Here is a 12751-nt window from a genome sequence, read left to right as displayed (position 1 = left end):
CTAGCTTCTCCTGTTGTGGATACCAGCAAGGTTGCCACCGGGGCCTGCGTGCCAAGGGAGCCCAGGCGGCCTCGTTTTAATGCGCCCGGAGCAGGTGCCCCTGGTCAAAGGAGACAGAGACGGTGGGGTCGCAGCTGGGAGCCGGCGATAGAGACCGATTGGCAGCGGCATTCCAGGCATTCCAGCTGCCGGTCCGGGACTTCTCAGCCCCTTCCGTCCTCCGGGAAAGGCGTCCTAAGCTCGGGAGGGCGGAACCCTTAGTAGGAAAAGCGCCGGCGGAAGGCCAGAGGCTCTGCCCTCTCCGGAGACCTCCGGGACGGCCGGCCTGAGAGCGGAGGGCCGGGGGGGAGGCGGAGCGAGGCGCGGTGGGGAGCGCCGCCCCCAAAGGCCGGCGGTCGAGGCCGTGGCGGGGTCTGCTGGGCCACTTTCGCCCGTTGGAGCCCGACGCGCTGCTTCTCTTCGTCGCCGGCAGCTGCCAGAGGCCCCTCCTGGCTCGTCCGCTCGCTCGTCCTGCCGCCGCGGTGCCCTCGATCCCCACCCATGGCTGGTAAGTCTCCCTCGCTCCGCCGCGCAGGCAGCGCCGGGTCGGGTCTAGTCGGGCTCCTGCTGTGCCCGAGGCGCCGCTCCTCTGGCTGCTCGCGGGGACAGCCGAGCCAGGGGACGCCTTCCTCCTCCTTCTCTCCCGGCAGCGAAACGGGCGCTGATCGTGCTGGCCCACCAGGAACCGGGCTCCTTCAACCACGCCTTGCAGCGGGCGGCCGTCGAGGCGCTGGAGAGCGGCGGCTGGAGCGTGGCCGTCTCCGACCTCTACGCGCAGCACTTCCAGCCGGTCCTGTCGCGCGCGGACTTCGCCGGTAACGCCCCCGCCCCCTCCCCTCCTGCCCGACCGCTCTCTCCGCCGCCTCCTAACCTCCGCTCGACCCCGCAGGCGACCCCGACGACCCGCGCAACCTCAACTACGTGAAGGAGGCCGGGCTGGCCTGGAAGGAAGGCCGCCTTAGCAGCGACATCCTGGGCGAGGTGGAGAAGCTGGAGGCCGCCGACCTCGTCATCTTCCAGGTGGGCGCCGCCCGCCTGCCCAAAGCCCGGTCTCTGCCCCGCGCGGCTGGCGCGTCCCCCTGTTGTGTCCGAACCGACGCTCCGGCGCCGTCCGGCTTTAGCCGGGGCAGCCGCCAAAGCCCCCGGGCAGAGCGCTTCGTCGAGCCGCCGCCTTTCGGGTTGGGAAAGGTCGGAGCCAGGCCAGGCCGGATCCCGCCCGGGGCCCTCACGGGATCTCGGCGGCGCCCTGGTGAGCCCGGCTCTGCTTGCCTTCCAGTTCCCTCTGCATTGGTTCGGCCTCCCGGCCATCCTGAAAGGCTGGTTCGACCGCATCCTCATCCAGGGCTTTGCCTACTCCTACGGGGCTATGTACGACCAGGGGCCCTTCCAGGTAGGCGGCTGCGGGGGAGCAGCTGCACTCCCCACCCTAGACTGAAATGGGGGTTAGCAGGCCACACAAACCAGGGCCCCTCATGCTGGCCCTGAGCCTCTGTGCCCTCTGTTGCTAGGGGGAACATGGCAGACGCCCCAACACACACAAACACACACACACACACACACATACATACAGAGGCAGCAGTGGTGGTGACGGGACCCTGCTGGTCCCTCTCCTTGGCCTGACTGTGCTTTGCTTGCCTGCAGAAGAAGAAGGCCGTGCTGTCCTTCACCACTGGCGGGATGGGCTCAATGTACACCCCAGCGGGCATCAATGGAGACATTAACATCCTGCTCTGGCCGATACAGGTGAGGGAAGAAGACCAGAGGCCCAATCTTAGCAACAGCTCACTTCCTGCACTGAGGATGGGGATGTTGCTTAGTGTCTTGTTGAAATGCAGGCCTCTGGAGTGTCTCTTGTGTTTCTAAAGTTTGTGTGCAGTCCGAAGTCCCAGAGGGAGGGGCTCCTTCCCAAGGGCAAAGAGAATTTCTGGTATGCAGGAAGATGGCAAAGGTGGACATGCACGCACACATACACGCTCCAGCGTTTCACAAGGTATTATCTAGTAATTCTGCAGGCAATTGATTTAGTCTCTGGCAAGATTTGTTTGCAATGAAATAAACTACTCCGAAGTAATAGAATGGCCTTGTGCTGGCTTGGTCCTGTGGACCTGGCAAGGCGTTCAGGGTACGGGTGCTTCCTCCAAGGCCAAATGCCAAGATGGTGCATTTGCCTGGCTCTGGGTAAGCTTTATGGCCTTTCCTGTTCTCACCCATGCAGAGTGGCACCCTTCATTTCTGCGGCTTCCAAGTCTTGGCTCCCCAGATTGCTTTCAGCATCGGCCAGCACACTCCGGAGGACGTCCGCTCCCGAATCCTGGAGGACTGGAAGAAGAGACTGGCAGCCATCTGGGAAGAGAAGCCCCTCCGCTTTGCCCCAAACAGCCTTTTTGAGCTGAATTTTGCTCAGGGGTTTGTGCTGAAGGAAGATGTCTGGGAAGAGCAGGAAAAGGAGACATACGGGCTGACTGTTGGCCAGCACCTGGGGAAGCCATTCCCACCAGACAACCAGGTCAAGGCCCAGGACAAGTGATTGTCCCATTGGGAAGCTGTGTAGGATTGCAGTGGCCGTGAGCCCACTTCTCCCCCTCCCCTAGAAATTAGCAGGTGCAGGGAAAGGGGCCTCTCCGCAACAGGGCCTAGTTAAGACAATGTGGGGTCTTTCAGGCAGGGGGTTTCCCACCCAGCTCTATTCTTTCTCTGGGTGGTGCAATTGGGGGCTTCCATTGCCTTGAAGGGCTGCTGGCCACGGGGTCAGAGCTCTGCTAGCGTTGCTTCAGCATTTGTGTGCCTTTTCTCTTCACGCATTTAGGGGGCTGTCGGTGGTGCCTGCTTATTAAATCCCAAGTCCAGCTGCTGAGACTAATCTGTCAGAAGTGATCATTGCCCCTCCTCCTCCTTTTCCCTCTGTAAATGTTCTTTGTGAAATAAAAGCCCTGTATGTGGACATTGCGCCAATCTTCTGTGGTTAATTTGCCAGACTGTGAAACACTATTATGCACTCCACAATAGCTACAGGTAGTCCTTGAGTTACGACAGTCCATTTAGTGACTGTTCAAAGTTACAACGGCACTGAAAAAAGCAACATGACCGTTTTTCACAGGACCATTGTAGTGCCCCTCTGGTCACGTCATCAAAACTCAGATACTTGGCCATTGGTTCGTATTTATGACGGTCACAGTATCCCAGGATCATGTGATCACCTTTTTCAACCCTCTGATATGCAAAGTCAGTGGGGAATCCAAATCCACTTAACAACCATGTTACTAATTTAACAAATGCAATGATTCACTTAATAACTGTGGCAAGAAAAGTCGTGAAATGGAGCAAACCTGTTTAACAAATGTTTCACTTAGCAACGTAAATGTTGGGCTCAACTGTGGTTGTAACTCGAGGACTACCTGTAGTGCCATTTTCCAAATAAGCAACTTACATCAAGGCAAATCGAGGTAACCCGATTCTCTTTCATTCACGTCTGTAGTTGTAGGTTGTTTTAGAAACGGCCAGGAGCCTTGCCCAAGAGACATGCACAACTCAAAAAGCACAGAAAAGCAAAGTCCCTTTAGTTGTGTGAGACACATCAGGTCGACTGACTCAAGCATCAGAATGCAGAATTAATACGGGACACAACTGCAGTGGTGAAATTACACATCTTGGGGCATTCCCATTCCTATTTCAACACATTATGGGTCATCGTGACCATTTTTCAGTCTGCGCTCCATAGAACAGAACAAAAAGTTCCACCTCTGCTGGCAGCTGCCAAGTTGAAAGGCAAATGCAGGCCAAGTTCAGAAGATCATGAAGCCTAGACTTTATTCCCGCATAAAGCTCTCCCTCTCCCACCCCACTTTGCCAAGACAGAAATCTGCACTCCTCCCAATGCTCTTCCCGGGATAAGAATTTCCAGACCACCTCGAAATTTGTTGAGGAACACCAAGTATTCAGCCCCAAGTGGCAGCCAGCTGGAGAAACTGAGTGAAACAGAAAAAACGAGGCTCTGGAACGGGTGAGATGTTCATGCGTTGAGCCTCTTCCTGCAGTCTCAGTCTTCTTTGGCTCCTGAACCTGAGAGGAAGGCACTTTGCAAAACTCAGGCGATTAATGCTATTAAACGGAAGATGTTGGAAAGAACAGCACAACGGTTATACACTGTGAAATGAAAACTTTCAAAGTTTTATTCTGGACTGCAGCTGTGTACAGAAATATAGTTGCAAGTATACAAATGTCCCAATTGAAGCAAAATATCTCTTTAATATCCAACAAGTTATCGCAGAAGAGCTAAAAAAACAAATGCAAACAAAGTACCCCACCCCAGCCCCTTCAATAGAACAAATTGAAAATTGGTTATCAGTGCTCTGAGAAACCCACCGACACAAGCCAGGGATACACAAACGCACAATGGGCCAAATCAGGCTACATTCACATTGCAGGATCCAGAAGGGGCTGCTCAATGGCTGCTTGACCTCTGCCCTGCCCAAAGCAAAGCAGGAACGCAGGAAGTAAGAGGAAGGAGAGGAGGGGGACACTGGAAGAAGGCAAAGCCTGGATCCTCCTTGTTTCCCATGATCCACGCAGCTTCCCTTGCAAGGTGACCAACACTCTGGAGAAGCTGGGGCAGAGAGATGCAGGGGGAGCCTCTTCAGCATTCACAAAGCTTTTGGCTCTAAGACTCCATTCCCATGGAGGGAGCCTGACCCCCAAGCCGACAGCCTAAGCCGGCTGCTGCATATATGGCAGAGGGGAAGGGAGGATCAGCCTTGGTTATTGCTTCAGGACATGCAGAAATCCAGCTGAAAAAGAATGTGGTGCTTTGGGAAACTGCCTGTTTACTATGGCTAAATCAGAAGCTGCCTACAGCTACAGATTGGGGACCACTCCCACCTGTGAGTGACTATTTTTTTCAGACTGAGAAAAAAAGGGGTGTGTGTGTGTGTCTTTGAGTCAGTCTTGACTCCTGGCAACTGCCTGGACAAGTCCCTGCAGTTTTCTTAGCAAGATTTCATTCTGTTTTGTCTCTGCCTTCTCCTGAGGTCTGAATGAGAGTGATTAGCCCAAAGTCATCTAGCTGGCTTTTTAAGGTGGAACTAGAACTCACAATCTCCAATTTCTAGCCAGAAATCTTAATCACTACAGCAAATGGCTTTCTAGTTAGATATTGCTATGTCTAATACGAATTGTGTTATTTCAAGGTAATAACATAAGTTATGAAATGAAATTAAAGAAAATTTCACTAAGGAGAAGTTGCAAGAGTTTCTGTGAGAACAACAAATACATTAACTAGAATGTTTTTATTTCAAACAATCCTGGTTTTGAAAAATGCTTTTTTTAAACAGCAGCAAATAATTTTATCTAGATTTGTGTGGCAAGAAATCAAGTGTTAAATTAAAAATTCTGCAGGATGCAAAAGATAGGGACCATTAGGATTGCTTAACTTTATACTTTGCAGTCTGTTGTTTAATTTCGATGAAATTGATGAGTCTTGCTGAGAAAAAAAAGAATGTTTGAAACGGAGGGTCATAATCTGAGGTTTGTTTGCTGTCGGCTTTTATCATAGCATAATATTAATGTGAATTTTAATTATGTGAAAAATAATGCATTGAGAAGAATATGAAATAAATATGAACACTGGTTGTGCCCGAAGGTACCTTTATTGACTTTTAGCAAAGAAGTATTCTACAGAACACCAGCAGCATACCATATTTTTCGGAGTACAAGATGCACCTTTTTCCCTCAAGAGAGGCTGAAAAACTGGGTGTGTCTTATACACTGAATACAGCTGCCTCCTGAAACCCCGTCCCCTTCATCAAAATGGCCGTGCATAGCCTTTAGGAGGTTTGCAGAGTGCTCCTGGGAGCTGGGGAGGGCAGAAATTTGCTCAATTTTGCCCCCAAGAGCACTTTATAAATCGCCTAAAGGCTATCCATCCCGTTTTTTGATAAAAAAACAGGCCATTTTTTGCTCGTTTTGGGGGAGCCCCACCTCCCAGGAGCTCTCTACAAGCCTCCTAAAGGCTATTCATGCTCTTGGGGAAAAAATGGGCCCGTTTTTGGGAGGTTTACAGAGTGCAAAACCTTTTTAAAGAAATTTGCCTCTTCAGAACCTTGCTGCGTCTTATGCTCCGGTGCATCTTATACTCTGAAAAATACGGTATATGAAGAAATGGCTAACAGCTGATCTCAGAGGGATATAACTTTCAATGGTTTGGATATGTACAGCTAATGTGGATGAAAAGACAAGTGGGAACTCTAAAAATATAAGTTGGAATTTGAAATTGAGTTGTACAGAAATGAAGAATATGTGATAGGAAAAATGTCTGTGGAGATTCTCAGTCATCCAGGTCACAGTTGTCCCAAAGGTGCTTTTTCAAGAGGCAGCCGGGACTTTCTGGTGTCTAGTTGCCTCTTGAAAAAAGTACCTTTGGGATAATAGGAAAAATGTATAAACTTTTCTTAAGATTTGAAATGGAAGATGAACAAGTTGAAGATTGCATGACAAAATGGTCTGTTAATTTTGGATATAACATATTGGGAGAAAATCTGGGTAATTGGTGTTAAATTTACATTATGTTATAAAACTAAGGGATTTTTTAAAATAAAATGATTATTGTTATATGAAAGTATTTCAAAGTAGTGTTAGAAATGTTAAAAACACGAGAGGATATTTTATCATGCATGATGGACTTGTGAGAAAGCCAATAAAACTTTGGATACAAATTCACACAATGATGCAAAGAATCTTAAAAGATTACTACTTCAAAGAAACTAGAACGCTTTTTATTCTGTCTTATGGAAAATGAATCAGGAAAAACTCACAGCAGACTGATCTCATAGATGGCAATTGCAGCAAGATTATCATAAGCACAACTATGCAATGGAAGGTTAATGAAATCCCCACAGTGGAGGAATGGATTGGGAATATGTCAGGAGTTGCAGAAATGGTAAAACTGACCTACAGTATTTAGTCATAAAAAAAACTTTTTTTGAATAACTGGAAATCTCATGGACTTTTTGCTGAAAGAAGAAATGAAACTATGGTTTATGGGTTTGAGGATTAAGCCAGGTGTGGACTAAATAAGGGACTGAGGGATTATACATTTTATGATATATCTAAGGAGGGATTATTAAAGCAACTATCTGTTGAAAAGAAAATTCATTACATTCTTTTCATTTTTCATTTCTTGCACTTTCCTTTTTCTTTCAATCTGCCTTTTATTCTACAGGTAGTCCTCAATTTATGACCACAACTGAGATCACAATTTCCACTGCCAAGAATGGCAACAGTTAAGTGAATCGCACCCAGTTTTACCAACTTTTCTGCCATGGTTGTCAAGCCAGTCACACAGTTGTTAACTGAACCTGTCTTCCCCCATCAACTCTGCTTGTCAGATCTCCCTTCAGCCCAGCAGCTCTACACGCCAGTTGCCAGTGCTGGGATTTTGATCACGTGACCATGGTAACTGTGAGGATTGGTGGTAAATAACTTTCTTCAGTGTTGTTGTAACTTTGGTCACTAAATGAAAGGATGTAAATCAAGGACTACCTGTATGGGAAAATTCTTAATATAAACTTTAATAAAGGGGATGTACTATATGTCAGACCTGGAAGCCATCTTTTACACTGGCCCGTCAGAATCCTGACGCTGTATTTTAAAAGACTACACTTTCTTTTAAACTACACTTCTCTTCCTGGGGCTTGTATCCATGAGCCTTGACTTGATTCTACAAACGAATCCCATAATCTCTGCTTTAGCTAGGGAGCTTGACGTAAAAGGCACCGGGGACAGGCCTTGGCAAGAAAAGATGGGTCCTCCTTCTAGGATAGCCTTCTCATTCTTCAGGGTCTCCCACATTCCTTGTGCTGGTGCCCTGAGAACAGCGAGGTCGGGAATGTGTAAGAAACGCAGCGAGTTCCGGCAACCATGCTGGGTCGCTGAAGCAGCCAGGTGCAGGGCTTCCCAAGGGAGGCTCTGCTTACTCCGCCCCCCTTTGCCCACGGAAAGCAGGAGCAAAGATGTAGGACCAGCCTCTGCCAGCTACTGAGCAGCCCCTTTGCTCCAAAAAGATACATTTGGTAACCAAATCACATATTCAAAATGTTGCACATTTAAATATTGACCTAAACTGGACCAAGGAAAAGTAAAAACCAACCAACAAAATATCAGTTTCACCATTTTGCACGAGCAGCAGATGCTGATGTCACAAGAAGTGGCAAGGAGGATCAACAGCTCCCAGGGGATCTGGGCAGAACCTCAGTTCAATGAAGGATTGGTCCCAGGTATCTCAGCATTGGCCCCAAATAGCTCACCAGACGGCCCCTGCTCATCCCCCCTTCAGAGAGGACGGGAGACCTCTTAACAAGGAGCTGACCTCAGACTGTGATACATTTCCTTCCCCCCCCCCCAAAAAAAAAGTAAGCTGGCTTGGGGACTTTTGCACTCTCCTTTCCACCTCCCCATAATTCCCTCCGCATGTGTGCATCTCTCTTTCTCAGCATCAGAATTAGGTTCAAGGAATCTACAGGATTTACAAAAGAGGGAAAGCAGAGAGTATTAGTGTTATAAATTAAAAAGCCAGCAAAAATGTTAGACATTAACAGAGAATAAAAGCGGAATCAAATCCCAGCTTTCAAGAAGTCACCCCAAGGGACTCCCCTGCTGAGTCCCCCACAGCAGGGAGCCATCCCTTGGGCGTCAAGCTGCCTTCACGGCCAGCCAGCACTGATGGAATGGCCAGACAAAGAAGGAACACCTGCCACAAACATTATAGAAATACTCCATGAAGATTAAACAAACCCGTCCCCTTTCCCCCGTAACCAGATGTCAGGTGGTGGGAGAAGAGACTATAAACTCACACATTTGCCACAAAAATCTGTGGCAAGAAGAATACATGTGTGTGAATGTATGTGTGTACAATATATATATATATTATATTATATTATATATGTGTGTGTGTGTGTGTGCCAATGTACTCATCTAGTACAAATAGCAAAATAGTTTTATCATTTACTAAATACAAAATAGAGCTTTCCAAAAAATGAAACACACATTAGATATAAACCATCCAAAACTTGAACGAGTGAAAACTGTATTCAAAATTAAATGACCTCGAGTAGGCCTCTTTCTGAAAAGTTCCCTTCATATCGGCAAAAGAGCCTGTACTACTGAAAACGATACCCAAACTTCTTGGGACAGAACACACGTAACACTAACAGAAGAGACGGACTGGCACAGCACGAGAAAGGACCTCGAGGGAGACAAGCGGCCTTCTTCTCAACCCAGAAGACAAACAGCCGAGAGGCACCCAAAGCAGCCCCCCGAGGTCAGCGAGAGCTGCACAGGGCCAGGCAAGAGACCTGGAGGTGGCGGCTGCAGGCGGTGGACCCCAGGAGAGGCTGTGCAACTGGCCTTTTAACGAAGGCCTCTGGCAGGAGCGAGGCTGCTCCCCTGCCTTTGAGTTAGAGAAGGTGCCATGTTCCCGGCAATGGTGTCAAAAACAACCTAAACTCTACTCTTTCTTCCTTAAATCCTGCCGTGCATTCACCACAAATATTTTTTTTCTGGTTTTCTAGTCCGCTGAAAAGTTAATTCTGTATATGACAGAATATTTAAATAGAGGAGAGTGGAAACTCCAGGGAGAAGCTTCCAGAGGAGTCAGCCACCATTTGATCAAAGCAGACTCCGAAACGAGCCTCATTCCTTAGACCGGCGACTGGTTCCTTCTGCGAAGGGGGAACTGCAGAGCACTGAGGTCACTTGCGCCCAGCTCTCAGCAAGCTACGGCCCCGATCCCGAGGGTGCCTGCCCTGCAAGGCCCTCCTGGTGCCCCCTAAACCTCCCCAACCCCAGGGGCTCCTCCTCCACCACTCTGATGGGAGCCGCTGCTGCTTCAGAGCCCAATCCAGACATGCACATTCACCACCCAGCAGGTGCAGCATCAAGACATGATCCTGGGTGGGATTCGTAGCACACACAGAAGACTTGTGCCGTACCACTCCAGCCACATTTTTCAGTGGAAGCCATTTCCATACATGGCCACAAATCATGGGAAACCGTCAAAAGATTGAGGACACAGGAGATGTGCCCAAAGAATTGTGAAAACCAGAAAAGGAACGGGAGAGGGAGGGAGGGAGTGGGAGCCCAATGTTCTTGCCTTGAGCTGACATGTGACAGCCATGCTCCACATCCCTCTCAGAACTGGGGATGGGGATAACAGTCCAACCCATGCCTGGGTAAGACAAAACCCGGCTTTGCCCCCCACTTCAGCAGAACTTCCAGAGTGGGATTCTTCCACAGCAAGGATGAAGATGTTGCTTTCGGCCACCTTTCCACAGAGAAGAGTGAAAGCTACTTTGCTAAACTCCAGAGTGACCAGAGATGCAGTCTGTCCAGTGCAGGATTTCTGAATGAAAAAAAGAAAGCAAAAAGACACTTATAAATGACACAAAGACTCGCCCCCCCTCCCTCCCTCGTGTTCAGCAGCCTTCTGCAACAGGGTTCTCTCCATGAAAAGGGACTCAGCGAAAGGCTGTCATCAGATGGAAAGTGGGAACAACCCAGCACTCTTATGGGCTCATGTTGAAGCCCTGTGATGGCAGCCCTCCATTCTTCTCTAGGCTTATTGCTTTCACAGACTCCTGCCTGGAAAGTCCATGAGAAGGAAAAGGGGACAGAACACCAGCAGCCTCACAATAGTTGCTTCTATCAGCCCTGACTCTGGTGCCAGCTGGGCACAGCCTGCCACTCAGTGTCATTAGAACCACTTCTGACCTCCGCTCCTTCCGGCAAAAATTGAAGACTCACCTGTTCCGATTAGCAGGCCTGGCATAATTACAACTGTCCCTCCTGGCAAATGTATTAACTGGTTATTTTAGGGGTATTGTTTTTAACTTATTGTGTGTGTTTTAGGGGTTCAAAATCCTATATTTATATATATTGCTTTGTACAGTTCTTTTAATTCCATTTTTAACCTCCTCCATTCCAACTGTACATACTTCAATTTTTATTGTATTTTGATATATTTTGCATGGACTGTACACCGCCCCGAGTCCCTTTTGGGAGAGGGGACGGTCTAGAAGCATGAATAATAAATAAATAAATAAATAAATGAGTGAGACTGTAGTCAGGGATTCAGTCTGGGATTCTTTAGAGCTTGTAGAGCAAAGCTGAGAGACCTGCTACCTGTAGCTTAGAGTCGTGATCCTCCTGGCTCTTCAGGCCACTAAGCAGGCTCGGTTCATTGGTTTATTTGTAAAATTGATTAGCCGCCCATCGTACCACAAGGAAACTCTGAGCAGCTCACGATACGAACAGATAAAACTATACAAAACCTAATGATATAAATACAATACTATAAACAATCTGGATAATCAACCGAGCTCTAAGATGGGGAGGGACAAGAAGGGGGTGGGAGCTCTTGTTAATCTATTAACCACCCCAACACTGAAGCCCCCTCCTTTGGAACCCCAAGCCAGCTGGCAGAGCCAGATCTTTAGGTTCTTGGCGAAAGGACAGGTGGGTTGGTGCCAACCTCACTTTGGGGGGCAAGACGTTCCAAAGGGCAGGCACAATGGCAGAGAAGGCTCTTCTCCTGGACCCCAAGAGCCAGAACGCTCTGGCCGATGGGCCCAACCATGCCTCCTCTGCCAGCACAGGTGGGGCGGGCCAATCCCACTGGGATGAGACGGTCCTTCCAGGAGCCTAAATTCAAGCAGCAGCCATTGCTTCCCTGGAGGAGGAGATTATGCTGTGGCTTTGGAAGAGGCAGCCTCGTGCCCCTCCAGGCAGTAAGGGCTGTAAAGGACGGGGGAAACGGAATCGATGACAGAAGAGGACGCAGTTTGTCGGGATCCCTTTCACTTTGGACAGAGGCCCAATCAATCCAATAAATAAGTTAACATGGCAGTGCTAGAGTGCCTTTCTGATAGCTGCATTCAGACTTTCAGCTCTGCCTCGAGTTTTAAAGGAACAAGTGTCTAGCAGCAACGATTAAGAAGATGCATTACAGCCAACAGACTCCATCCACAGGGTTTTCTAAGCAAAATCATTCAGTGGTAACCTTTGGACATAGAGCCGCCTTTCCCTCCAAAGAACCCCAAAACAAGGGCCTGGTTCAAGAATTAGGCCTGCCCTCTTATCAGCTCACAAGAGGACGACTAATCCCATCTCCTTTCCAGGCAAACCACAGCACAGAGAATGCTACATGCTCTCCAATGTCATTAATTAAAAACCTCCGCAGCTCAAGAAAAGGTCCTGGCTTACCTCACTTGTTAGAAGGAGCCAGCCATGGCATTGTTCCCCTGATTTTGCAGGGATACAAGCAGGTCATCAATCTTCTTCATATTCTGATTGGTGGTCATTGCAGAAGAAGGACTCTCTGACATTTGCTGGGACAGGAGAGCCGTGACCGATGGCTGTACCTCATTCTGTGCTTGGCTGAGGGTCATCATCTGCTCTGACACGGAACCCGGTCCAGACGTTAACAGCTGGCCACAACCTGCTGAAGAAACAAGGTTCCAACAACACATCCAGATCGAGGTTGACAACCAACATGGTCTTGCAAGCATCACTCAGAGCCAAGTGGAAACTTGCTGAGCAGGGAGAACTAAGCAGAATCGTGACTTTGAATGCCAATTTCAACTCAAGTAGTTACAATGCCCGTAAAACCCCACAGCATTTTGATCGGAATTAATTCTGTATTTGTGTTTTCATAGCTTAAGTATGT

The 12751-nt window shown here is 48.6% G+C and overlaps 2 protein-coding genes across 11 annotated transcripts in view; one reads left to right on the top strand and one right to left on the bottom strand.

The window, feature by feature from the left end:
• The first annotated feature begins 34 nt into the window (after positions 1–34).
• Positions 35–2985, top strand: NQO1 (NAD(P)H quinone dehydrogenase 1). Its single transcript, XM_081963624.1, has 6 exons — positions 35–547; positions 690–854; positions 929–1059; positions 1316–1429; positions 1681–1782; positions 2255–2985. Exons 1-6 carry the CDS (start codon positions 541–543, stop codon positions 2564–2566), a joined length of 831 nt encoding a protein of 276 aa, XP_081819750.1. The 5' UTR covers positions 35–540; the 3' UTR covers positions 2567–2985.
• Positions 2986–4190: 1205 nt separating this feature from the next.
• NFAT5 (nuclear factor of activated T cells 5) overlaps positions 4191–12751 on the bottom strand; it is a 48489-nt gene continuing 39928 nt past the window's right edge. For 5 of the 10 annotated variants that reach the window (XM_081962972.1, XM_081962974.1, XM_081962977.1 and 2 more), the window contains 2 exons: positions 12289–12526; positions 4191–10429 (listed from right to left, as the gene is read on the bottom strand). In XM_081962972.1, coding sequence (XP_081819098.1) covers positions 12297–12526 — 230 coding nt within the window. In that variant the 3' untranslated portion in view covers positions 4191–10429; positions 12289–12296. The remainder of the gene's footprint in view (positions 10430–12288; positions 12527–12751) is intronic. The other 5 variants (XM_081962975.1, XM_081962976.1, XM_081962979.1 and 2 more) reach the window with 2 other exon arrangements.

Source organism: Natrix helvetica, assembly GCF_964273705.1.
Source record: "Natrix helvetica genome assembly, chromosome: 10".
Taxonomy (NCBI): Eukaryota; Metazoa; Chordata; class Lepidosauria; order Squamata; family Natricidae; genus Natrix; species Natrix helvetica.
Note: the sequence above shows the minus strand (reverse complement) of the source record. Positions and strands in the feature narration are given on the sequence as shown.

Excerpts from the sequence above, each read along its gene's own strand:
- NQO1 (XM_081963624.1), top strand. Across the intron at positions 1,060-1,315 it reads CCGACCTCGTCATCTTCCAG|TTCCCTCTGCATTGGTTCGG; the intron begins GTGGGCGCCGCC and ends CTTGCCTTCCAG. Across the intron at positions 1,783-2,254 it reads TCCTGCTCTGGCCGATACAG|AGTGGCACCCTTCATTTCTG; the intron begins GTGAGGGAAGAA and ends TCACCCATGCAG.